At 41.3% G+C, this 26,575-nt stretch overlaps 3 protein-coding genes across 3 annotated transcripts; 1 reads left to right on the top strand and 2 right to left on the bottom strand.

The window, feature by feature from the left end:
• Window positions 1–343: 343 nt before the first annotated feature.
• On the top strand, window positions 344–7,680 carry LOC5517908 (formimidoyltransferase-cyclodeaminase). Its single transcript, XM_032362486.2, has 13 exons — window positions 344–891; window positions 1,613–1,741; window positions 1,944–2,032; window positions 3,186–3,365; window positions 3,444–3,581; window positions 4,002–4,133; window positions 4,271–4,332; window positions 4,836–4,962; window positions 5,323–5,484; window positions 5,862–5,905; window positions 6,164–6,302; window positions 6,878–6,973; window positions 7,253–7,680. Exons 1-13 carry the CDS (start codon window positions 558–560, stop codon window positions 7,340–7,342), a joined length of 1,722 nt encoding a protein of 573 aa, XP_032218377.2. The 5' UTR covers window positions 344–557; the 3' UTR covers window positions 7,343–7,680.
• Window positions 7,681–7,836: 156 nt separating this feature from the next.
• LOC5517966 (polypeptide N-acetylgalactosaminyltransferase 13) lies at window positions 7,837–16,802 on the bottom strand. The gene is made up of 9 exons (XM_001637843.3): window positions 16,017–16,802; window positions 14,863–15,038; window positions 12,412–12,787; window positions 11,929–12,046; window positions 11,558–11,683; window positions 10,950–11,138; window positions 10,475–10,576; window positions 10,050–10,187; window positions 7,837–9,147 (listed from the first exon to the last, which is right to left on the bottom strand). The coding sequence occupies exons 1-9, from the start codon at window positions 16,427–16,429 to the stop codon at window positions 8,998–9,000; spliced, it is 1,788 nt and encodes a 595-aa protein (XP_001637893.3). The 5' UTR covers window positions 16,430–16,802; the 3' UTR covers window positions 7,837–8,997.
• A 3,069-nt stretch (window positions 16,803–19,871) lies between these two features.
• On the bottom strand, window positions 19,872–26,509 carry LOC5517907 (polypeptide N-acetylgalactosaminyltransferase 13). The gene is made up of 8 exons (XM_032362483.2): window positions 25,717–26,509; window positions 24,582–24,754; window positions 23,537–23,912; window positions 23,131–23,248; window positions 22,421–22,747; window positions 21,883–21,987; window positions 21,203–21,349; window positions 19,872–21,090 (listed from the first exon to the last, which is right to left on the bottom strand). Exons 1-8 carry the CDS (start codon window positions 26,217–26,219, stop codon window positions 20,956–20,958), a joined length of 1,884 nt encoding a protein of 627 aa, XP_032218374.1. The 5' UTR covers window positions 26,220–26,509; the 3' UTR covers window positions 19,872–20,955.
• Window positions 26,510–26,575: the final 66 nt, after the last annotated feature.

Raw genomic sequence — 26,575 nt, 5'->3', positions numbered from 1 at the left:
TTTTTTTCTTGTTTTGTGCCCAGGGCTTGCTCGACACGACTTGCGCTAATAGATCACGTGATTTTTTGGGTGGTTCGCGGTCGTCAGCCTTTTCACAAAATTACAGCAACAAAAAGAAACTTATTTGGCACCTACGAATAAGCCAGTAAGCTTCTTTGTCACGAAGGAATTATTTTCATTTACATATATTTTTTTTCGTCGTTCTCTGGAGGGGTAATGTTTGTGTGTATTTTGGCTTGAAATGCCACTCAAAAAGGTCACGTGATCAGCTAGGGTGGCTAGGGCAATAGACGACTTGCCCTAGCCACACTAGCTGATCACGTGACTTGATCGGACCCTCTCGTTAGTCCATTTGGCATGAATACGTATGTAATCACTTTGCTAACCTCTTTTATTCAAAGTGCGGCGGCGGCTAATGAGCCGTTTTAAAATTTTAACGTGGGAAAAGTGTGCTCAAATTCTCCCTACTCTCCCCTCCCCTGAAGTGACAAATTCGCCACGTCTTGAGTCGACCAAGGCTGTCAGACTCAACAGCAGGTTATGTGCTCATAACCCTCATGCTCTGTGTAGCCACGCGCTTATTCTCTCAAGCACTGAAACGATCCACATCTCCTTGGTTTCATCTTGTTGCACGAGCCATCCAAAGTCGAAGAATGTCTCGCATTGTGGAATGTGTGCCTAATTTCTCTGAAGGTCGAAACAGTAAAGTAATCGACGCGATCGCGAAAGCCATCTCGGAAACTGCCGGTGTTAGTCTTCTGGACGTTGATCCTGGGGCGTCGACCAATAGAACGGTGTACACGTTTGTTGGTAGCCCTGAAGATGTAGTCCAAGGAGCTCTAAATGGGGCAAAAATAGCCAAAGAGTTGATCGATATGAGGAAGCACAAAGGTAATGCAACTTGCAAGTGGGCCAACAGAACCTGAATGCAACAACACTAAACACATGTATTGTTTGGTAATTCTAGAACCCAAATTAACCTACGAGTGTTTTAGTTTTTGTGGTTTAATTTTATTAGCGTGTTATTATAAGAATTTTGCAGAATACCGCGTCAAATTGCATGTCTTTGTCTATAATAATAACGTTTCAAACCCCGTAGTTGCAAGGGCGGTAGGACTAATAATTGTGCAAAAGCACACACAAGAAAACTAGATGAACACATGCGCATACATGGGTGTGCGACAAAACAATTGAGAAAAATTAAAAAGAGAACCAAAGATATTCTGAGTTGTAAAACATTTTTGTGATATCCCTCAGTCTTATTATGGAAATACAAAAAGTACAGTTGTCAACTGTGTCTCATTGTTTACTTTTTTGTTCATGACACACTACGATGCCATCTGTGCAATATTAGAAGACAGATGCACACAAAAGTGACATCTTCTTGTTAAATATGAGATTTTAGCTAGAATTGACCTAAACAGGACTCATATATAAGGTACACTTTTATGTACGGGGCTGACTAACAAGGTAATTGAATTATAATATCTCACATATAAGATCTCATATTGACAGACAAACAACCTAGGTTTTTCTGAATTAATCAAGTTCTACCGCATTATAATGTTTTTATTACATGGAAGGTAGCTTAATACATAATTGTTTTAAAAAGGTGAGCACCCTCGTCTTGGCGCCCTGGATGTGTGCCCATTTATACCTGTGCGGGGTGTCACAATGGAGGACTGTGCTGCCTGTGCAAGATCATTTGGAGAAAGAGCAGCAAAAGAACTTGGGATTGCAGGTAGAGTTAAGATTTTTATTAACATAGCAATAACTAGCTCCCCTCCCCTAGCAAATACAAGGAATAAGTGATGACTGTCTTGCCCCCTTTCCCAAGCAAAATATTCTAGCTACAGCCATGTGTTGTGGTTTTAGCAAGAATAGTTGATTAGCATTCTTGGTGATACTGTGTCTTACCTTGGCCATTCTCTATTTGTTTTCAGTTTATCTTTATGGTTTTGCTTCTGAGCAAGACTACAGAAAAACAGTTCCTCAGATCCGTGCTGGGGAGTATGAAGGACTGAATAAAAGGGTAAGGTGTCTTAGTTCAGTCATGTTTTGCCAATAAAAACACATTGTGACGCATTTAAAAGTGTAAAGGTAAGATGGCTTTAAACTTTGCAATGTCTGGTCTATATATAGACTAATAAGAGAACAGTCACAGGAAAGGGTCTTTAAAAAGCAATGTTTGATCACATTTTGTCTTAAAAAATGAAAAAAAAATATTGTTATTTGACATGCTTTTTGGGAAAAACTTTGATAATGACTGCTAGATCTGCATTTTGCTTACCTTAGCCATAGCCTGGATCAGGAAACAACATTTTTCAAGAATTCATAATAATAGGAGGCTTGAATACACTGAAATTGGAATTATTTTTCAGAGAAGTGAGAACTTTGCCCTCCATATTGGGAACTGTGTGAACACCCACTCCTTGCATAAGGACATGATTACGCTGGAAGTCCCATTTCTTAATCAAACTCCATTGGACTGTATCAGGGAGGGGTGTGTGGGTAGAGCTACTAGGGAGGTGGTGGTGACATGCCTATTCTACATTTAAGAAGCCCTCTGTAAATTGAGTGGAGCAGTTGATTTCTAAACATTACAAAAGTCAATAGACCATTTTCATGTTGCGCGCGCATCCAAAATGCAGCAAACTGGCGGCCACAGTTGATCCAAAAAGCGGACAAAAGGGAATTTGACTCCAAAACTCCAGGAAGGAAGCACTCTGATACCATTTTCTATAGCTTCATCTGTAAAGTCCACTTTGTGCGCCATTTAAGATCAGCTGTGGCTCTCCATTGTGTGGCATTTTAGATGCACCATTGTGTGTCATTTTGGATGCACACGCAACATTGTGAAAACAGTCTATTACATGTGAAGTACTCAGGGATTATGTGGTGTGTAGCAGTTAAAGCCGCATTGTCACCAGTGTACTTCCGGAGGTCCGACCGAAACCTCAACCTTTAAAAGACAAAAGAATCTATTAAAATCCGAGATATTAAACAGGCCGTCCGCTCTAAATTATCAATCACATCCTCAAAGAAACTTCCAATAAACACACTGTTTTCAATATTTTGAAATACTTTTGGCGTTTTCCGTTAAAAATCATCGGATATTGTTACGTAATCGACCGGGGGTAAACTGGTGACAATGCGGCTTTAACATTCCTTTTTGTCTTTTTTAGATTGTCATGCCTGAATGGAAGCCTGATTATGGACCAGCTGAATTTGATGCCAAATGGGGAGCAACTATTGCAGGAGCAAGAAAGTTCCTGATTGCCTATAATATTAATATTCTCGGGACAAAGGAACAAGCTCACCGAATTGCCTTAAACCTTAGAGAAACTGGTAGAGGAAATAACCAGGTTTGACTGACCATTAATGTAATTTTGACAATATGAATTTATTATTTTTAATTTCTTGGTATGTTATATCACTTTTAGCCAGGAAGATTAAAATGTGTCCAGGGCATTGGTTGGTGGCTGGAAGAGGCAAACCTGGCGCAGTTGTCACTTAATTTGGTTGACTATGAAGTGACCCCAATGCATGTTGCATTTGAAGAATGTGTCAAAGATGCCAAGGTAGTAAGAGTTTTAACTGGCATTTTTACTGATTGAATGGACTGTAAATAGTGCTCACATATTATCATCACCCAGTTGATTTATATCATCATTCACATTCATGGAATACCAGGTCTACTGTAGCAACACTGTCTGGCATCTTGCCCCTGGAATACCATCTATGCTTGCTATTACCTTCCAAGTAAAGTTAGTAGTTTCTACATTTGTGAGCCTTCCAGCATTGGTACCATGACCATGCTAATTTCTGATAATTTTATTTTAAGACTGATTAATTGTTGATATTTTTTTCATAGTTTTTTTTCATAGATGAACTAGCTAGCTGCAAAAATTTTTTTAACACTATATTAGGAAAAGTTGGCCAGCTCTGTTCATGTGATTATTGTGATTTCTTTCATGAATATTTGAGTAATTGATTTGCAGGAACTGAAACTTCCTGTATGTGGGTCACAAGTTGTTGGACTCATTCCATTAGATGCTATACTGAAAGCTGCTGAATACTACATTGAAAAGGAAAATCTATTTATTTTGGAGGAAGATCAGAAGATAAGGCTTGTAAGTAGTAGCTCTTCTTCATTGCTGTCTTTGAAGTGGAACTTTACTGTAATTGGAGTACCCTTAGGACTGAAAATTGTGGTTTGACTATTATTGAGGTTTCTGTTTCTGTCTGATCATTTTTTTTGCATTATCAGGTAATACAAAGACTTGGACTTAGCTCTGTCACACCCTTTGATCCCAAGACACGAATCATAGAGTAAGTATGAGAATAGAGTGTGAGAACAGATATTTTAATATGATTTGCTACACTTTCTGTGGGGGTCAGGGTTGTGAAAGGGGGATCTAGCTTGACAACAGCATGGGTTTTGATTAATTTTGAAGTAGCAGGCTGCATTTGGGATGAAAACAGCTGAGGGCTCAAGGATTATAATAAGGCCCAAGCTCCCCAGATAGGGAAGGGTATCTCACCTTTTTTAATTGTTATCATTTTTTTATAATGAAAATAAAATTAATAAAAACCCAGTTTAAAACTTTTAGCTCACCAGTTTTATTACATGCGATTATTTTATTCTATGTAAATTTCATGATGTCTCTTGGAGAAATGCTTTGTGGTGAGTTTTTTTTAAAGAACAAGGGGCCAGGTATCAGTGAAAGAAGGGCAAAATCTGGCACAAGGACTAGTTCCTTAGGCAAAGTCCTCCTACATTTGTTTCTCTAGAAAATACAAAATGTAGATGTTTTCTTTTACTTGATCTGCAGATACATGATAAGTAGTGCAGACAAGTCCCCACTTGTGTCAATGACTGTGCGGGAATTCATCAAAGCAATAGGTGCCCGGACTAGTGCCCCGGGTGGAGGCTCTGCTGCTGCAGCTATTGCTGCTGTTGTAAGTGTACCGTTTTATTGAATTGTACATAAAAGTATATTTTTTGTTACCAGATAAGTAAGTGAAGATGATAAACATAAATACAGCGAGGCCACACTGAGAGCTGTAGTAGGCATGTAAGATGGGGGGGGGGGCACAATACAGAAAACAGTAGCATTAAGAAAATATTTGGGGGGGGGGGGGTCACAGCCACATCCTACTGGTCATTTCCTTATAATTTTTGAAAATATTGGGGGTACACGCCCCCAGTGCCCCGCCCCCTGCTTTAGCCCTGACACTTGAGAGAGGTTAGCTGTATCAGGAAAAAGCAACAAGGGTTTTTAAGAATTGTGATTTATTCTAATAGAAATTTGAATTTAGGGAGCAGCACTTGGAACAATGGTGGGCTTTATGAGTTATGGAAACAAGAAATATGATAATCTGGACCCACTGATGAGGTCACTGATCCCATCTTTGAGGCAGGCCATGCTGGACTTGACAGAGATGGTGGACAAAGACACTAATGCTTTCAATGACTTTATGGTGAGATACACAGTGAGATGTGGTGTTGGGGAGGGGGGAGGGGAGAGGAAATGTGTCATTCAATAACCTTTGCAGGCATTTACTAGGTTTTGCAGAGGGGGAGAGGGGTGGGGTAGATGTACAGGTTGCGATGTAGTAGTAGAATTTCTTAGATCTTGCGATTCTGTGGTATCTGTGCTACCATGTGTCTGTTTGCGAGTTTATGTCCAAAAAGGTAATCTCATGTAACCTATAAATTCACTACTGAGTGAGCTGATCTATAGGATTAATATTCATATGACACAGTCATAAAGGTCTTAATAATATAGTGATCTTATATATGTTATTGTGTCAAGATATTTTCTTTTTTGAATTGTTTTAATATCTCTTGGATTTAGCAAGCACGAAAAATGCCAAAGAAGACACCGGAGGAAGAAGAAAAGTAAGATTTCATCCATTTCAAACAGATTGTGATATGATACTGTAGATGTTGTGCATTGTTCTTGTCATGTTGTACAGTATATGTATTATGGACAAATAGGACATCTTTAACCTTTTCGAGACAATTATTTAGTTTGAAATAGTAGTTATAGTTATGTTAATTGCCCCTTAGTTATTCCTTTGTATTTCTTTTTGGCCAGCAATTATTTTGGCCAAAAATATCTACAAAGAAGAGACTTGATTGTAATGTTTCATTCAGGCGTGAAGCTGCCATGCAGGAAGGTCTGAAAAGTGCAGTGCAAGTGCCAATGGCAGTGATACAGACAGCTAACAAAGCCTGGCCACCACTTGTGGAGCTCTCCAAAGTCTCAAACCCCACCACTCTCTCTGACCTTCAGGTAAAATTTAAAACAGAGAAAAGCTACAGATAAGGTGTAGAGTAACTAGGGTATCTGTGTTGGCCAGGTGGAATCAGGGAAAAAGATCAACCCAGGGTCAGAAGGATAAATGCCTTGCGAGAACAGAGCCAGTTTTGCATAGCCCATTTGGGGCATGACAAACATCCGCTTCAACCTTGTGTTGATTTTTTTCTCAGATGAAGGGCTAACTTTCAAAACGTCAGCGCAGCTATTCTGTTTTCACAGAGGCGTAAAATACACAAATAAAACCTTTTTGCAAAATTTTAATCGGAATGCTTCCACTCCTTCTCCATTGATCATGTATTCTTCCGCATCGAGAAGGACAAAGACAAACTGCCCCAGTATTTTTGTACTTTTAAGGAGATAGTTCAAGGCATGGCCTTGAACCAAGGCTTACCAAAACATTCTGGATAATCTTCAGGGTGGACAAATATTTGAATTACATGACTCATCTGCTTCTCTGCTAGCAGATGCCTTTTTTTTTCGTAAAAAAAGAAGCCTCTGTTGGTAGATAAAGCGTCAGCTTGTTTAAAAAAAAAACATTTGTGTTCAAGGTTGGTGCTCGGAGTTTGGAGACGGGCGTTTGGGGTGCTTACTACAATGTGAAAATCAACCTTCCTGACATCAAGGATGAACAGTACAAAGCTGAGGTGAGAATGGCACAGCTACACCCCCTACAAACTTTCACACAGTGCGTTTTAGTTCTAAAACAGCAATCACAAAATGATAAGTGCTACTGAAAACTTAACGTTATGCGAAAGCAGCCACACAACTGGTGTGCTGTGCTTTTATGTAGCAACTGCCTTGATCTGTTTGAACGGAGTTTGTGGAGTACATTGTATGGTTTTGCAAGCCTTTTTGTCCACACTTGATGATAGTTAAGGAAACGTTTGGGGGATATAATGGGATATATTTATTGTCATTTTTAGGTGTTGAAGCAAGCCGAGGACGCAGTGTCACTTGCTCAGCAACAATGCCAAGAGGTTCTAAAGATCCTTGACCAGCGATCACCTAAATAACCCAATTCTAGTTGTTAGACTAGTTCGGTTAATGTTGCTTTGAGCTTTGGTCTTTAAAGTGCAGAAGCCTTTGCAATTATCTATTAGAGTAACACAAATGAACTAAAGAAATGATTAACAAAGTAACATTTACGAATAAAGTTTTGTAAGGCAAATGTAGTTTTTTAGGGTAAGAAAATGATACAAGAATAATCAAAGAGAAATATTTTATCAACTTAGGAAAAACATTCTGTTCGGTTAAGTATCCTATTCTATTTAAGTAGCTAGGCAAGCTGGTATTTAAAATGGATTTAAACCTTCAGAACATTTGATAAATTATATATGGTTGGAAATATAAAGTATCTCTCAATGTCACATTTATGATAAACCCTCACATCTCCCACCGCGAATAAGTACAGTCACGTGACCTTACACTTCCCGAGGGGGATCCTCAGGGTGGAGTTGGCAAGTACATCGGAGTTGTTGGTATAAATGATGACACAATAAAGTTTTCAGGTTTCACTATATCTTCCAATAATAGAACTTTATAAAACTTTTTGACATTGATTTGATTGAAATGGATGAATTGATTTTTAAATTGATATATTAGTTGAAGATGTAAAAATCTATTTACTCTAATAGGAAATACAAGTTATAACAATCTGGTATAATATCCCTAAGATTAAAGACGCAGTGCAGGGAATTGTTGCGTCAGGCTAGTACGATCATACAAATTACACGACTTATTCCGAGGTCAACCAGTTTTGCGCAGATGAATGCCCTTATACGTGTAAAAGTGAACCCTAGATCAAATTCTTAATTTATTTATTTTAAAGAATGTCGATCAACTTCTCCTTTGTTATTGTTTATAATTGAAAATTCAATGGTTCATTTGCAAGAAAACTTCAAAATAACCATCCATGATTGAAGTCTTCTACTTTAATAATAATATTAATTGAAAGTTTTTCAGCACTTGCTTGAATAAGCTGTTGGAAATGGATGCTTTGAGTTTTTGGCATTGGGTGGACGCATAAAATGGCGGTGTGATTGGCCTTCTTTCATATATTATTGTGTCGTGTTATGATCTAGCTTAGGCTAGTCGAGGCGAGCAGAGCTTCACCTGCGAGCAAAGCCAGTAAATTTTGTAAATTGTTATTAGTCATAATAACCCCCACCCCCGATCCACCCACCCACCCCCCCGAGCCTAGAACCCTTGGAACTTCGATATAACGGTACACGATATTTTAGATAAAGATGCAATATTTCGGTCATATCGTTTTATCGAGGTTCCACTGTAGCGTCCACAGCCACATTTTCAAATTCGCTCGTCAAATCTAATTCCAGGGAAAAAGCCTTAGAAGCTGTCTAATCTGTTTTATGAATACAAGGCATCCAGATTTCTGTGGTGCGCAGAGAGAGTAATAAGAAATCTGGGTCGAGTGATCGTACCAACCTGACACTCCGAATGCCTGGTTATTCGTAAAAAGTGGCCGCTAACACAGTAAACTATGAAATATCAATAGCATTATATAACAACACATTATGTGAAATGTTCAAAAATCCATGACAGTGACCATTATATAACATATAATATGAACTATTCAAATATATTGGCACAAAAAGCCGTGATATGTAATTTGAAAAGCATTCCTAGGCTGTAAAATGGAAAATCTGTGTTATAAGACTTTGCCTTTTCTCTCTGAGTCCGGGTAGGAGCTAAAAAGCCATTTCTGTGAAGACACGTTCGGGTCGCATGGCCTAACTAGCAGCTTGTCATCCTGGGCTTGCAAGCACGCCTCGTGCAGCGAATGCTTGATGAACCCGCCCTGCAAATAAAGAGCATCAGATAAGCCAACGGTTTATGAACCCCTCTCCCTTAATTTCTGTCGGGGAAGGCGAAGCTCCGTTAATACAGTACCGTTTTGTGTTAGTTATCAGAAGTGTGTTTGTGTTAACATGAGCGGAATCCGTTGCGAAGAGCACCCGAGAGCTATATGATTACAAAACAAAAACGGCTCTACTTTTGTGTAAGAAACGTGTATTGGTGTATAAACCCGTGTATTATGCAAGTGTGCACGAGTTGCGTCGCAAAGCTTCTTTTGTTTGGTAGAACGAATCCTGAGAAAACAGAAAAAAACATTCCCAGATAGGTTACAAAGGTGTCCTTTCTGGGAATGGTTCTCTTTCAGCGGAGTAGACCCGTAAGATGTACACGCTTATTCTTAGATTGCGCTTATCAAAATATATTATCCTCGGGGTCGGTTGTAAGATGGAAGAGTGTCTCTCTAAACAATTTTATTACACAAAGGATAAAACATTGACGTTCAAACGATACGGTCACAAAAAGTAAAAGCGACATATTGCGTGCTTAGCCAAGGGAGGCGTTTATTAAATGTTGGCTCTGAATGCAGCATTAATTCAAGTGCGGTGCTCATTCATGGGCGATGTTTAACCGGTACTCTGTCTTTTGGGAAAGGCGTTATAATCTATCAGCTCGTTGCAATGTCGAAAAGATGCGGCGAAAAGGGAGCGCGGGGCCATAGGGGATAGCGCGTTTAGTGTGCCAGGGCTGCGGAGAGTTTTCGAGTATTCGAGTAGAGGTCAAATTCAATGTCACCATTAACCTTGCCAAAAAGAGGGTAATGCTCGAAGGTGTTTTTAATAAAGCTCCGTTGTTTCTAATTCGAGTATACTTGCATGCGGGGGGTAGACCAATAGACTGTCCTACCTTGGTATGGGTCCACTGCTGGTTGCCGCCCATCCCGTGGCAGGTGTACACCTTAACTTTGGTGTCCTGGTCGCTGCTGGTCAAGTCCAGGCAGAGGTCATCATGCCACATCTCATGCTTCTTCGTGTACATGAAAAACTACCAGGAAACAAAAACAACAACTTTTAAACAAAGAATTACAATGATTGGCATCTCAACAAACAATTAGAACGATTGACATCAATTCTAGACACTTGACACGTCACTTGACCGGGTTTTCTAAATAAACACAAAGCGTGCTTCCCGTGATTTAACAAAAACAAAATAGGAAAATTTAGCCGGGATTTGTGGTATAAGTTACATTTCTGTACCCACGAAACTCTGCTCATACCGCCCGATAGAAGCTGACTGTATGACGTCAGATATGACGTCATGTCACGCAATACCTGGTTGTTGCCCATGCCGTGGCACATGTACATTCCAGGTTCTCCTCCAGCTTCATTCTTAGCCAAAGTGTCCAGGCAAGTGTTGGTACCAAGGTTACGGATCTGGAAATTTAGGAAAACATATAAATCTGATGGTCAGGCACAATGCAATATATGTTTACATCCCATATTTGAACTATTAAAGATATGATACGTCCATTTAGGTATTTTTTGGGCCTTTTTTGTAATTTGTTCGAAGATTATTCCGCCGGGTACAAAAGGCCTTAGCCTTTCTCGAGTACCGAGATATCACCTGCTTCTACAAGCTAACAGAGGGGAGCCTCCCTTCCGGGAAGTGTCATCCCTAATTTCTTGCTGAATCTATCCCTTTCTAATTTTTTTTTTGCTTCACTTTTTTTCGCCTTCGTTTAAGAGACACTAAAAAAGGGCGAGATAGTGACGGGTTAAAAGGCTAAACGTTATCCGTGCTGCTCACCTCGCCTCGGCCGATCGGGTACAAGTCCGGAATAGCAAGTTCAGAGATCACATTGTCTAGATACCACTTGAAGCTCTTGCACATGAGGCGTTCCCGTAAGGCCTTGCGGCCCGAAACGTCCCCATAATCCTTGCCTTTCAGCTGAGGTCGCATCGCGTAAAATATCTTTTTGTAGTCATCCATCCAGACCTAGAGCCAGCAGGGTAACACAAGTACACTATGGCTAGAAAACGTAAACTTTAATAGAGTCAACACTTTACTAAATAGGTATAATGTGATTAGAAAACGCAGAATTTGATATAGTCAACAATCTACTAACTCTACATTTTGCTAATACAATACACCAAACAATGGTATTCGACTCTGCCTGAAGAAGTCTTAAATTAAATTAATTAAATTAAAGACGAAAATTTGGCAGAGTCGAATACCAGTTTTTAATGTATCGTATTTATTCTTCTGGTTCACGAACAAGACTATTTGGGCTTTTAGTATTTTTGCTAATACAAGATATATTTTTATTAAATAGAACGTATTTATTATGCATTGAGGACGTCACACGGCTATGGCCGGTCTCGAAGGGAGAGGGGAGGAGTGCGCATGCGTATTACCTCTGCTAGCCGCATGTTGTTCCTGTCGATAGCACCTTCTCCAATCTTGTACGGCTGACTCTCTCGAAACACGTGACCTACCTTGGAGCAAGGGATGATTTCTAGGGACCCACCGCACATCCATATCTGCCAAACAAAATACATTATCTCAACACAACCCTTGGTGTGGGTTTATGGGCCCGGATATAACCTCCATAGTAAAAATCTTGATAATCTTATCTTATCTTGATACTACACCTCTCGGAGGCTTTTCGTTGCAGCAGTGTATTACAGTAATATGCTTAACCTTTTGAATGTACATTTTGAAAATACATATTATATGTGCTGTTGCTTCGCCTGTTAGCAGGGATGCAAGTATTCGATGATCTTACCCGGAATGAGATTTCGACGTTCTCTCCTCCCCAGAAGGACATCTCTGTATCGTACGATCCGATCTCATAAAAATACGACTTGTCAATGGCAAATAGTCCACCGGCCATTGTAGGCGACCTGCAAACAATGATAAAAAACGTTAAATATATTTTGTGAATCAAGATTACAACAGACCCTTAATACTTAATAACATGCAGAAAGACGGAAGGACAAATAGGACTTGGTTAGCCAGCCAGTCGGTTTAACAGTGATATAGAGACAAACATACAGACGGCCGGACGATTAGGACTTGGTTAGCCAGCCAGTCGGTTTAACAGCGAGATAGAGACAAACATACAGACGGACGGGCGGAAAGACGGTTAGCCAGCCAGACGGATTAACAGCGAGATAAAGACAAATATACAGACGGACGGGCGGAAAGACGGACAAAATCACGGACATACAGACAGATGGACGGTGGGTCGGTCGGGCGCCTGGCCTACCTGATAGGATCAGAGTCGCTTTTTCTCCGTCGTCTTTCATATTCCGGGATTCCACGCCACTTGAATGTTAACTCCCAATTAAAAATCCCTCTATTGTTGGCCCCGTGCTCATGCGTGTAGCCGAAAGTCCGCAGGTCAATGACTTCAATGTCCGGCGTCACCACTATTGACCGGTTCTCACCAATTCTAGCGAGAAGAGGCTCAAGCCAGCCCAAGTTCGCCTCACAATGAGAGTCTAAGAACACCAGAACCTCCCCTTTAGCTTGCTTGGCGCCGATGAGACGTGCTCGAATCAGTCCCTCCCGTTTCGGGGCGCGTATAAGTTGTACCTTGGTGAACTGAGAGATGTAAGACTCTAACTTGCTTCCGAGATGCCCTGAGAGAAAACAATTAAACACGGTCAAAATAAAGGGGTTTCGCGTGTTAAGTAAACGAATAAATAAAGGATAATCAAAAATAGAAAACGCTTTGACACTGAATAAGCCTGACTAGTGCCTAAGCATTATCAGGAGCCAATCGCCTAGTCTTCCGGGTACCAGAGGCTTCAAGCTTTACTACCAAAAGAGCTGCAAACCGGTTCTTTGGTAGTGAAGCTTAGAGCCTCTGGTGTTCAGGGTACCAGTCTTGGGGATTTTTTTTTTCATTTTGAATATTTCCGCGTTCCTCCTAGGCAAACCCTGATACGTGCGTGAATAATATCAAAAGTTGTAACCTCTATACCGTTTAAATTGTTTTTAAAAAACGAGTGAGACTCCGACTCTGCTGAATCGAGCTAACTTTAGCCTGAGCTACCCGGTAAAATTAAGAGAATGCAGATTAAAGCCGTATTGTCACCAGTTTACTTCCGGTCGATTACGTAAAAATCTCCGATAATTTTTAACGGAAAACGCGAAAAATATTTCAAAATATTGAAAGCAGTGTGTCTATTGCAAGTTTCTTCGAGGATGTGATTGATAATTTAGAGCGGATGGCATGTTAAATATCTCGGATTCTAATAGATTCCAATTAGCGATTCGAATAGAGTCTTTTAACGGTCGAGGTTTCCGTCGGACCTCCGGAAGTGAACTGGTGACAATGCGGCTTTAACAGCGGTTCGCGTGATACGTGATAATCCGTGTACCCGCAAACCACAGGGTTCGCCCTCGGCCACAGCATTCGCCGCGCTGCTTGAAAATAATGAAAGTGGCAATTAGTAAGACGCCGGCCGGAGTGTTTCTAAATTACACGATCTCTCGGTTATATCACTGTGATCGACAGTCAGACTGACTGGCTACATGCTAATTATCAACTGTGATCGGAGAAATTACTACTGTTCTCTACAGTATACGGATTTGGCTATTTAAGGCTGTTTTCTATGTAATGTAAGGTCGCACACTATCTTACGTATGATCGCAGACCGCCGCATTCCGATCGCAAATGGGTTTTCTCATGATCGCACACGATCGCAGCTAATTAGACCGTACGATCGCAACCGATCGCAAAGGTTTCCTTATGATCGCACGCAGTCGCAGTTAATTGGACCGTACGATCGCAACAGATCGCAAAGGTTTCCTTATGATCGTACACAGTCGCAGTTAATTGGACCGTACGATCGCTACCAATCGCAAAGGTTTCCATATGATCGCACACAGTCGCAGTTAATTGGACCGTACGATCGCAACCAATCGCAAAAGTTCCTCATGATCGCCTGCGAGTGGTGATCATATGGAAAACAGCCTGAGTTTAATGATCTCAATGTGATTCGAGACTTCCCCCATGGCATTCAGGAAACGCCGCTCATTTGTCTAAAGGTTGTTTCATTGTGTCTTTATACCTGTTTTGGGTAGTTGGGGGAACTACCTGATTACTATAAGTTTGCAATTACATAGAACTGGTGAGTTTTCAAATATGGTTGAAATAAAAAAATTAATAAATGTCTATGACCCCTCCTCCCCCATCATCCAACACTTGCATGTCCATCTACTACGACATGTTCCTTCTCTTGTTTTTTCCTTAGAAGCTGAGGAGGGGGCTGCAATAGACATCCCATCCGTGCGAGCCACCCCCTGTCTCCCTTTACTCACCGGAAGTATCAAGTCTACTATGGTCACCTACTAATACGATCTCACTTAGTAAGTAAGGGGGACCGTGCGAGCCACCCCCTGTCTCCCTTTTACTCACCATAAGTATCAAGTCTACTATGGTCACCTACTAATACGATCTCCCTTAGTAAGTAAGGGGGACCGTGCGAGCCACCCCCTGTCTCCCTTTTACTCACCGTAAGTATCAAGTCTACTATGGTCACCTACTAATACGACCTTACTTAGTAAGTAAGGGGGGCCGTGCGAGCCACCCCCTGTCTCCCCTTTACTCACCGTAAGTATCAAGTCTACTATGGTCACCTACTAATACGATCTCACTTAGTAAGTAAGGGGGGCCGTGCGAGCCACCCCCTGTCTCCCTTTTACTTACCGTAAGTATCCAGTCTGCTATGGTCATCTACTAATACGATCTCCCTTAGTAAGTAAGGGGGGGACCGTGCGAGCACGCTGTGGACTGTTCTTAGTAGCGTGGACCAGGCCTCATTGTGAAAGATGATTATTACGCTTGCAGTTGGTAGTTTCGTCGGGTAACTCAGCGAAAGACAACTGCAAAATAAAGTCCAAATAATATTAGCAGAACTTCCTACAATAACAAAGATAAATAATCTCTAAGAAGAAATTATGAGATGAGAGGTTTTGGTTTGCAATTTAATTGCGAAAAGCGTACTTAGGATATGCAAATTTCTGTCATTTTAAATAATTTGTTAATTTCCCCTGAGGAAATGAAGAAAACCAAAGTCAAATTAAAAGGAGCCCCATCGGGTAGACATTGCTTAACTCTTAGCTATATTTTTCTAAAATTGATACGTCCAAAGTCAGTCTCGCTCGAGCGGACTAAACACCAAACACAAAGCGAGAAAAGCTGTCTCAAAACACGCACGCTAATTTGCTCGTTTGTACGATAAGAACTCGTGATAAAAAAAGCTAATTTGATTAGATTCTTAGTAGGGACATAACACGAGAACATGGAATGATTCTCGTATATATTTCTTGCAAGCAAAGAAACGCCATAATATTTCACTAAATGAAAAATTAGTAATAAATAATAAACGACAATGAGTTGAAGTTTGCTGATACAAACTGAACATCTATGGCAAGGTCGAATAAAAATATAGGATTTTTTAAATAGAATCAAAATTGAGCTAATCCGAATCAAGGAGAAATTTCTACATCGACGTGTAGGTATTTCCCAAGCAGATTTTTTTGTTTCTATTTATTCGCTCTGGTAATATATAAAATATTCATATTGATCCCTTCCTTGTTATCTATCCGGGACGACCAAGAAACAATAATATTTTCTTAACCTAAACGAAACAATTTTTAAGCATGTTAATATGCCGTTCGGGATTTTTTCTTTCGCTTCTTGAATCAAAACAAACAGACACACGCCAAGCAGTTATTATTACAGCGCGGACCTAATCCCTTTGTTGTGAATCGATCAAAGAGAACTCAAAACCGAGAGGTAATTATAGCGGCAATAAAACCCAAACAAAACTCCCATCTAACCTTGCTACACGGACTTACCTCTGGGGTCTATTATCAGGAATGCTTCGATCCAGAGCAACCTTGGAGCTTGCGAGCTCATTGAATTGGTATAAGCGAAATCGTTCTTTTTCGATCTCTTTCTCGCTCGGGCTATTAAAAACTTTCGCCCCATTTTCCCCCTGTTGTGCGATACGTGGGATTTGTGTAACGTACGTGGACTGAAAATCTTGAATTCGCAAAAGTTTGTTGGGTGGTATGGATAGCTCGTGGGAGTCCAAGTGTTTAGTGTTCTTGGATTTAGGTTTCCATGTTTCCAACTCCGCTCTGTTGGATTTCTGATCAAGGCCGAGGCGACTCGTGTAATTCAGCAAAAGTATCTCTATTGACAGCCAAAACGTTGAAGTCAAAAATATGGTGGCTACGATGTAGCGCTTTTTCGGTCCACGGAACATAATGTTGTCAGATATAAAATGCCATATCTTGACCCAAGGCCATGTTTAGTTCAGTGACACGTATGTTTGTAGTATGTAGTCATTTCACAGCCAGAGACTGCAAACTCGGGGTTTAGACGAGTGCAAAGCACCGCGTTATATTGTAGAAGGTAGTGCTAAATTCTCGCTAGTAGAATACACTTTTCGTCAGGTTTTTCGACTGCTTTCTCTAGTCAGTCGTCACACAATTCCATACTTGTGGCGGTTTCCTTGTGGCACTGCTTGTGCTGTAACGTGAGCGATGCGATCTCAGCTCTATAAAAGCACACTTCCGGTTTGCCTCGACTTGGTGATGAACTTTTGTTTGAGACAGGCGGGAATCCCCTGGCGTTTTTTTTAAAGCAATTCTCACACGAAAATGTAGCAACCGTGATACTTCCTTTTCGGGTTATTTAAAAAAAAGACGTCTTCTCAAAGGCTTTATAGCATATACGATCACCATTTGGAGGATACTTATCACGACACTTGAATGGTTTCTAGTGTCAGTGGCTTACAAGCAGTTGAATGGCTTTACAAGCAGTTGAGTGGCTTCTTTGGAAAAAAACACTCATCACAGTAATTTCCGGGTTGCAAGCCATTAGCGCAGATTGTTTCTTAGACGCATTCGTGTGTCAGACCTCCAAATCTATATTTATTTATTTTCCCACATTTCCTCTGGAACATCCTGTTTTCTTTAGCTTATACTAGGCGTATTTAGGAAGCGGGTAAGTTACGCATTTTCCGTTTGCTCAATTTGTTCGCCCCTTTTTTCATTCCTTCTCGTTGATTTGAAGCTTTCGAAAAAGACTGAAAAACCGGTTCTTCCTAGTGTAGCTACACCTTGATCGAATGTTCTTCGCGGTTCTTCCTACTGTAGCTACACCTTGATCGAATGTTCTTCGCGGTTCCTCCTAGTGTAGCTACACCTTGATCGAATGTTCTTCCCTGGTCTTCCTACTGTTGCTACACCTTGATCGAATGTTCTTCGCGGTTCTTCCTACTGTAGCTACACCTTGATCGAATATTCTTCGCGGTTCCTCCTAGTGTAGCTACACCTTGATCGAATGTTCTTCCCGGTTCTTCCTACTGTAGCTACACCTTGATCGAATGTTCTTCGCGGTTCTTCCTACTGCAGCTACACCTTGATCGAATGTTCTTCCCAGTTCTTCCTACTGTAGCTACACCTTGATCGAATGTTCTTCGCGGTTCTTCCTAGTGTAGCTACACCTTGATCGAATGTTCTTCCCGGTTCTTCCCACTGTAGCTACACCTTGATCGAATGTTCTTCGCGGGTCTTCCTACTGTAGCTACACCTTGATCGAATGTTCTTCGCGGTTTCTCCTACTGTAGCTACACCTTGATCGAATGTTCTTCGCGGTTCTTCCTACTGTAGCTACACCTTGATCGAATATTCTTCGCGGTTCTTCTTAATGTAGCTACACCTTGATCGATTGTTCTTCGCGGTTCTTCCTACTCTAGCTACACCTTGATCGAATGTTCTTCGCGGGTCTTCCTACTGTAGCTACACCCTGATCGAATGTTCTTCGCGGTTTCTCCTAGTGTAGTTACGCCTTGATCGAATGTTCTTCGCGGTTCTTCCTACTGTAGCTACACCCTGATCGAATGTTCTTCGCGGTTCTTCCCACTGTAGCTACACCTTGATCGAATATTCTTCGCGGTTCTTCCTACTCTAGCTACACCTTGATCGAATGTTCTTCGCGGTTCTTCCTACTGTAGCTACACCTTGATCGAATGTTCTTCCCGGTTCTTCCCACTGTAGCTACAACTGGATCGAATATTCTTCGCGGTTCTTCCTACTGTAGCTACACCTTGATCGAATATTCTTCGCGGTTCTTCCTACTGTAGCTACACCTTGATCGAATATTCTTCGCGGTTCTTCCTAATGTAGCTACACCTTGATCGAATGTTCTTCGCGGTTCTTCCTACTCTAGCTACACCTTGATCGAATGTTCTTCGCGGGTCTTTCTACTGTAGCTACACCCTGATCGAATGTTCTTCGCGGTTTCTCCTAGTGTAGCTACACCTTGATCGAATGTTCTTCGCGGTTCTTCCTACTGTAACTACGCCTTGATCGAATGTTCTTCGCGGTTTCTCCTAGTGTAGTTACGCCTTGATCGAATGTTTTTCGCGGTTCTTCCTACTGTAGCTACACCCTTATCGAATGTTCTTCGCGGTTTTTCCTAGTGTAGTTACGCCTTGATCGAATGTTCTTCGCGGGTCTTCCTACTGTAGCTACACCCTGATCGAATGTTCTTCGCGGTTTCTCCTAGTGTAGTTACGCCTTGATCGAATGTTCTTCGCGGGTCTTCCTACTGTAGCTACACCCTGATCGAATGTTCTTCGCGGTTTCTCCTAGTGTAGTTACGCCTTGATCGAATGTTCTTCGCGGTTCTTCCTACTGTAGCTACACCCTGATCGAATATTCTTCGCGGGTCTTCCTACTGTAGCTACACCCTGATCGAATATTCTTCGCGGTTCTTCCTACTCTAGCTACACCTTGATCGAATGTTCTTCGCGGTTTCTCCTACTGTAGCTACACCTTGATCGAATGTTCTTCGCGGTTCTTCCTACTGTAGCTACACCTTGATCGAATATTCTTCGCGGTTCTTCTTAATGTAGCTACACCTTGATCGATTGTTCTTCGCGGGTCTTCCTACTGTAGCTACACCTTGATCGAATGTTCTTAGCGGTTTCTCCTACTGTAGCTACACCTTGATCGAATGTTCTTCGCGGTTCTTCCTACTGTAGCTACACCTTGATCGAATATTCTTCGCGGTTCTTCTTAATGTAGCTACACCTTGATCGATTGTTCTTCGCGGTTCTTCCTACTCTAGCTACACCTTGATCGAATGTTCTTCGCGGGTCTTCCTACTGTAGCTACACCCTGATCGAATGTTCTTCGCGGTTTCTCCTAGTGTAGTTACGCCTTGATCGAATGTTCTTCGCGGTTCTTCCTACTGTAGCTACACCCTGATCGAATGTTCTTCGCGGTTTTTCCTAGTGTAGTTACGCCTTGATCGAATGTTCTTCGCGGTTCTTCCTACTGTAGCTACACCTTGATCGAATGTTCTTCGCGGTTTCTCCTAGTGTAGCTACACCTTGATCGAATGTTCTTCGCGGTTTCTCCTAGTGTAGTTACACCTTGATCGAATGTTCTTCCCGGTTCTTCCTACTGTAGCTACACCTTGATCGAATGTTCTTCGCGGTTCTTCCTACTGTAGCTACACCTTGATCGAATGTTCTTCGCGGTTCTTCTCACTGTAGCTACACCTTGATCGAATGTTCTTCGCGGTTCTTCCTACTGTAGCTACACCTTGATCGAATGTTCTTCGCGGTTCTTCCTACTGTAACTACACCTTGATCGAATAGATCACCTTGATAGAAATATACCATTCCACACATATTATTTGTGGTCTTTTTATTTGTCTCGTTTTTTTTACAAACTTTTTAAACTGTCTTATAAAATTCATAAAATATATCAATTATTTTTAGACACTCAGATTTTGTACCAAATAGCTGCAGAATATTAATTTGTACTTTAAAATAGTCCCCCTAGCAGCCGGTCTGGACTCGTCACGCCAGGCGGTGCTTGAGCTCCAGTTGGAGTCGTCACGCCAAGCGGTGCTTGAGCTCCAGTTGGACTCGTCACGCCAAGCGGTGCTTGAGCTCAAGTTGGACTCGTCACGCTAGGTGGTGCTTGAGCTCAAGTTGGACCCGTCACGCTAGGCGGTGCTTGAGTCCCAGTTGGACTCGTCACGCTAGACGGTGCTTGAGCTCAAGTTGGGCTCGTCACGCTAGGCGGTGCTTGAGCTCCAGTTGGACTCGTCACGCTAGGCGGTGCTTGAGCTCAAGTTGGGCTCGTCACGCTAGGCGGTGCTTGAGCTCAAGTTGGACTCGTCACGCTAGGCGGTGCTTGAGCTCCAGTTCCAGCTGAGGAGTCCAGAACGGCTGCGAGGGGGACTGTCTTTCAACTAGATTACTTTTAAAATTTTCTTTATAATTTTAAGTTATTTATTCCTAGAGGGACGAAAGTGCATTTCATAGAGGGCAAGTCATAACGACCTGGTTACCATTACTTGATTAACATCACACTCGTACCCAGTCGCCAGAGCGTAAAAACGCATCACGGGCAAGATGAAAAAGGGATTTTCTTCGACCTGCCCATGATGCTTTGCTTTTGACTCTTTTTCCCTCGTTAGAATCTGGGTACGAGTCATAGGGGCATCAAAGGTCATGGCGCGCAGGGCTGCAGGGGAGGCATTCCACGACGGTGTTGCTATCTATAGACGAGCGTCTATCTGTGGAGGTAGGACCAACACAGGCTAGGCTGTTTGGAGACTTCCACATGGTTAAAAATGACTTGATCTGTAGAGACATGCCTTTGTACAGTTGTCGATTGCCATCTTCCAGAGATCTAAAGGATCTGACGGAGGGGGTAGATGCGTGTCGGATCAACAAATGCTTGAATGGGGTATGGATGCGTGACTCTATTTGGGTTGCCTGTAGTGCGAGAACACCCATCTCTGGGACTCACGTCCGTCGCACGGGTTCATGACGGCATACTGGTCGCTAGGAGATCCTCTATCCAAACACTGTTGTGTCGTAAAGTGCATTAGTGTGCCCTAGAGGGGAGGGTACAAGAAGATGAGATGGTCAGTTCAGGGTCTGACCACGCAAGTGATTTGATGTCACGAGGGACATCAATCAGTCAGCACAGGCCTGTGTGATCTTTACCTTTTCCCGGTCGTGTTTCCACTCCTGGTTCCCACGCATGCCGTGACATTTCATCAGCTCCACAGGGGCCCCAGGATGAGTCTTAGATACATCGAAACAGTTCTCCTCCTCAAAAATGAGTTCTCCTTTAGACGATAAAATGAACATCTAAAACAAAATAGAGAGTGATTAGTCATCAAAGCAAAACCTTTCTAATCCAACCAAATAGAGCCAGGCTACTTTCATGCTATCCACCCTAATGCTGAGAAAGGAATAAAGGTGCGGATCTATGTTGATTTGTAACCCCACCTTTTGGCAAAATATTTGCAACCCTCAGCTTTTGCTGTTACTACATTGCTACAGTAAGTTTATGGACCTGCTTGGTTTCTCAGATATTATCTGGTAAGTTCGTAGTTGGCGAACACAATCCAACCCTTGCGTCAAGGTCCAAACAGCAAGCTTGAGTTAGCTTGGCTTGTCAGAAACTGAGGCATGTTCAAGCTCTGGTGCCAAAGTATTGTTCCAGAGACTTGAACCAACGACGCACTACAGTAGGTGACTAAGCCTGACAATTCCTGGCGGCTTTGGTCTGTGGATAACTAGTTGTTAAACTAGCTGGGAGTAGCCTATGGTGATGAGTATAACAAAAGATTTAAGGTGGTGAACAAAGAGTAGTTAGTACTTGGCATGTATTTACTAACCTGGTTCCCTCCCTGGCCGTGGCAGGTATAAATTCCAACACGTGCATTATGCTCCGGCTTGGCACCAAGTGAATCCAGGCACTGGTTACTAGAAGGGTTGCGGACCTTGAAAAAAATTGATTGCTATAGCTCAAACTTGGATAACTCAAGCTGTTAATCTGAACTTAGTTTGGGCTTCATTGTTAGCCAGATAGCATTTTTGAGTCATTTCGCTAGCTCTTAGCCTCCCAAAGAGCTGTCTGGATTCTTCTGTTCACTGTATGGGGATAATCCAATGGCCTCCCAGCTTTTGTCTTTTCATGCAATATTTATTTACATTTTTCCCGAACTAACACAATTTATTTTCAGCCTGAAAATTAGCTGAAAAACCAGCTCCAGCTGGGAAAAATGTAAAGAACAAAATGCCAATAAAGTTTTTCACCACCAACACATTCCATCTCTCCAAAATACTTAGACTTCTTCCCAAATCTTGTGCATGCTTCAGGCCCCCCTGGAAATGGCATCTTTAAATACAAAAACAGGAAAGAAGCATTCTCACCTCTCCCCGAGCTGGTGGGTCCAGCTCTGGCATTTGCACGTCAGGATAGATGTTATTGATATACCACTTGAAGCTCTTGCATTTTAGCCTTTTCCTGAGTTCCAAACGTTTGCTGATATCACCATAATCACTATTTTTAGCCTGTGGCTTTTTGTTGTAGTAGAGATCTTTATACTCGTCCATCCAAACCTCAGCCAAGCGGTTGAAATTCTTGGTGAGGGTCCTCTCTACTCCATCAGGAAATTTGTAGGGACTGGTATATTTGCGAAAAACATGCCCAACCCGCGAACATGTTACGATCTCTAGTCGCCCACCACACATCCAAACCTGGTAAATGGAAGAAAGGATTGTTCTCTATTTCTATCCATGAATTTCAGGAAAAAAAAACCCGTCATATTCATTAGATAAAAAGGAGAAAGCTTTGTACCCCTGGAATCTCCCTTGGTACACACATGCATAGGAGTGGCCAGGAGTTGTTGAAGGGAAATAAGAGATGGACAAATACTACACTGTATACAGGGTTAAGGGAGGCAAGAAAAGATGTGTGAAAAAGTGAAAGATACTATACAGTGTAAATGTGTACAAAGTGTAAATTCTTACAATTTGTCCTATATTCAAGCAGCTTTTTGGAAGCTTAAGAGGGTGTAAGCACCCACTCCCTCAGCCCTTGGTTAAATGCATATCTTTATTTGCATTTAGTATGATCTTACCCTGAAAGACAATTCCAGGTTTTCCCCACCCCAGATATCCATCTCCTCATCATAAGAACCAATGTCAAAGAAGTACTGGCGATGTATGGAGAAAAGACCACCAGCCATTGTGGGAGTCCTGTGGAAAAGAAACATAAAACATCACACTTGGAGAAGGACTGTCAGACATTTACAAGGAGACTGAGGGCTTAAATGTCTTGTCTTGGATAAATTCCTGTGGCAGAATAATAAAAATAAAATAAAAAACACAGGCAAGGGGCAAGCAGTCTTTTTTTGGAAACCTTGATCAAAGCAAACTTGAAGTTGCCCTCATTGTTATAGAACACATGATCAAACTTCTCCCTTAACACAATGTCAATGTGGCAATGTATTTTTTTTAATAAAGTGTTTACACCACAACACTCACCTAATGGGGTCTGAGTCATCATTTCTTAGCTTTTGTTCTTCAGGAGGGATGCCTTTCCACTTAAAAAACAGATCCCAACTAAACCCCCCTCTCTGGTCAGCATTTGTAGAGCCTTGATAAGCGAAGGTGTCAGCGTTTATGACCTCAATAGCTGGGCACACCACATTTCTCCTATCTGCAGCAATCCTTGCCAGCAAGGGTTCAGCCCATCCAGGTGTGGCTTCACAGTGGGAGTCAAGGAAGGTCAGGACATCACCTTTGGCTGTGTTGGCTCCTTGGAGTCTAGCGCGAACAAGGCCCTCTCTCTTTTTCATCCTCAGGACTTTCACCTTGGTGAATTGAGCAACGTGGTCATCTAATGGCTTCCCCAATTTGGCTGAAACAGTTCAGATATAGGACTAAGAAAGACAAAGTAGAAAACTAAAAAGAAACATGATAATTTTGAGTAAAGAAATAGCAGCTTTCTATAAAGCAAGAGAAAACCCTGAAAAAAACAACAAGGTAAGAAGACAATATGTAAAATGCATTTAATGCCTAGTGCACACTAGCGGCATATCGACATAACGACATGGGCGTGCGCACTCTTTTCTACAACATAACGACATGGACATAATGGAAAAAGAGAACAAACATAATTTTTCTCAGTTTTGTCATTATGTCCATGTCGTTATGTCGGGCTAAACATAGTGCGCGCGCCCATGTTGTTGTGTTGCTAGTGTGCACTAGGCATTAATGTAAGCAATTCCTGCATTAGGATTTTTATATGTTTTGTTACTTAAAACAGGAACTATTTCAGTTGGGGCTTTCGCCTTGTTATCTTTTCCATCACATCTTTGTTTCTTCGATACTGTGTTTTTTATTTTTCTCTTGTCAAACTTGACTTCATGTTTAATTGTAATCCATAATATTTTTGTGTGACACAGCCAATAACTCTAAATTTTGCCTTAAAATTTTACCTAACAACATGATATTAAATAATTCTCCCTCCCCTGTTGAAAACTAGAAAAAGCTGAGAGTCATATATCATTACACTTTTATTACTAACCATCTTGGCTGAAGTCATCCACAACAATAACCTCTGCCAGTAACTCTGGTGGGGTTCTATTTATCACACTATGGACTGTACGTAATAAAACTGATAACCTTTCTTTATGAAAACAGATAATGACGCTCGTAGTAGGCAACTTTGCTGGGTATGTGTTGTGTTTGGCTTTACATCTGAAAAAGTAAAAAAAAAAATTACCATTTTATTTAAACATCAAAACAAAATGATGATAATAAACTGTTTTTTTAGTGAGTTAGTTGAAGCAAAAGTACTACAACAACTCATTTTCAGAGTATAAGACAAATACAGGAACAGAAAGTGTAAATGACAGAGGATGTTGTCATTCAATGTGACTGACATTATTAAACAGCTGCCCAGATGGTTCCTTTAGGGTTTCAGCTGATAGAAACTTGGAGTGGGATTTTGAGAGCTTTAGTTTTTAGGGGTTTTGCTGAGACAAATAAGAAATGCAGGAAAAATGAAAAACAAGTGGTAATCATGTCAAATTGGATATCCCTTTTCGATTATATTAACACTACAGAGAATTCATTTCCTATGTATTGAAAATAAGAAGAGTTTGAAAAATATAATGAAATACAATAGCTCAAAACAAAAAATCTCAATACTAGCTAATCAACACTTTGTTCTGATAACTTTGGATAAATTACAACAACTTGACTAAATTTAGAATAAACTGAAATAATTTTCCTTTTCCTCTTTTATCACACAATCTTTAATATTGGTCTAAGCATCTGATGTGTCCACTTCCGTCAGTAGTAAAAACGCTACTGACGGAGACAGCCATGCAGCTAGTTTTTTTTCCTCCTTTACCGGGAGCCGTGCAAGTAGACACAGCGTAGTAAAATCCAGCTTTTAACAAAATATCAAGCACTAACAATTAATATTGCAACAAGTGAATGGTAGAACAATAACCATGAATCCCAGATGAAGAAAACTGCTATTCGTAATAGACCGGGTGTTTTAACCATGCTTGGAGAAAAAACTTTGACACTATGACTATCTTTTAATCGTTATAGCATCTAGTTACAGTATTAGCGTAAAATGATTTCACCACGGGGGACTATTGACTGTGTTCAACCAACCAAGCTAGCATACTGCAACTTATGTAACTAACCTTTCACTTCGCACATCGTCTAATGTTCGATCCAGAGAAATTTTATCACTTAGTAACCAATTGAAAGAATGGTTAGCAAAGTATTTCTCCGCCAGTTTTTTATTCTCTTCTGATTCTAGAAAAGCGGGTTTTCCTCCACCTCCGAGCTGATGCGTATTTCTCATCTTCCCTATAGAAGCATCATACACTTTTCTATTTCCGCCTTTATACTTGCGAGGAAAAACGCCGATCATAGCGTTAGCAGCGCTGACGATTAGCCCCCTATTTATGTCCTTGTTCTCGTCTTTCTCCCAAGGGTATTTAATGTGCTTATGTAGCGGTTGAAGCGGTTGAACACCAGCGTGAATCATGTATTGATTCTTAGTGTCAGATATTACAGGAGCGTTGAGCATCGTAAGTGAATCCCTTGTAACCTCACTCGTAAACATCAAGACCAGAACTGTGACAGAAAACCAGAATGTCGACGTCAAAACGATTATATTGAAAATCCGCCTGGAAGCCATGGTGACTGGGCGGAGAACCAAAATATTTTAGACACAAAATGCGGGTGCTTATGTGAGTCAAGAGCGATGCCACGTCGCAAATGTTTGGAGTAGTCCGAAGTTTCTTGATCCGAACCACAGTTATCTCAAAGCCAGTCCATCAGGGCAGAGAGCTAAGGAGAGTGCCTTAAGTGTTCATCAACTATAGAGTGAAGTCATTCTAAGCCGTATTCTGGTATCTATAGGAAGACGCGAAATTTTTGATGAGGCTCGATCCGATCACGGGCCGAATAAACCCTTAGCAGCCGCGCCTCCTACTTAGCAGCCGCGCAATACTCAATTTTTTTATTGCCATAAGTAGTAAAATTAACAAATAA

The sequence above is a fragment of the Nematostella vectensis genome, chromosome 2 (genome assembly GCF_932526225.1).
Source record: "Nematostella vectensis chromosome 2, jaNemVect1.1, whole genome shotgun sequence".
NCBI classification, from domain to species: Eukaryota; Metazoa; Cnidaria; class Anthozoa; order Actiniaria; family Edwardsiidae; genus Nematostella; species Nematostella vectensis.
Note: the sequence above shows the minus strand (reverse complement) of the source record. Positions and strands in the feature narration are given on the sequence as shown.

Coding starts and splice junctions, on each gene's coding strand:
- LOC5517908 (XM_032362486.2), top strand. CDS start 558: ATGCTCTGTGTAGCCACGCGCTTATTCTCTCAAGCACTGAAACGATCC. Junction 892..1,612: donor CGATATGAGGAAGCACAAAG/GTAATGCAACTT, acceptor TGTTTTAAAAAG/GTGAGCACCCTCGTCTTGGC. Junction 5,485..5,861: donor ATGCTTTCAATGACTTTATG/GTGAGATACACA, acceptor TCTTGGATTTAG/CAAGCACGAAAAATGCCAAA.
- LOC5517966 (XM_001637843.3), bottom strand. CDS start 16,429: ATGTTCCGTGGACCGAAAAAGCGCTACATCGTAGCCACCATATTTTTG. Junction 12,047..12,411: donor AGCGACTCTGATCCTATCAG/GTAGGCCAGGCG, acceptor CATTGTTTGCAG/GTCGCCTACAATGGCCGGTG. Junction 11,684..11,928: donor ACGTCGAAATCTCATTCCGG/GTAAGATCATCG, acceptor TTTGTTTGGCAG/ATATGGATGTGCGGTGGGTC.
- LOC5517907 (XM_032362483.2), bottom strand. CDS start 26,219: ATGGCTTCCAGGCGGATTTTCAATATAATCGTTTTGACGTCGACATTC. Junction 23,249..23,536: donor GATGACTCAGACCCCATTAG/GTGAGTGTTGTG, acceptor TCTTTTCCACAG/GACTCCCACAATGGCTGGTG. Junction 21,091..21,202: donor GGAAACACGACCGGGAAAAG/GTAAAGATCACA, acceptor CCTCCCCTCTAG/GGCACACTAATGCACTTTAC.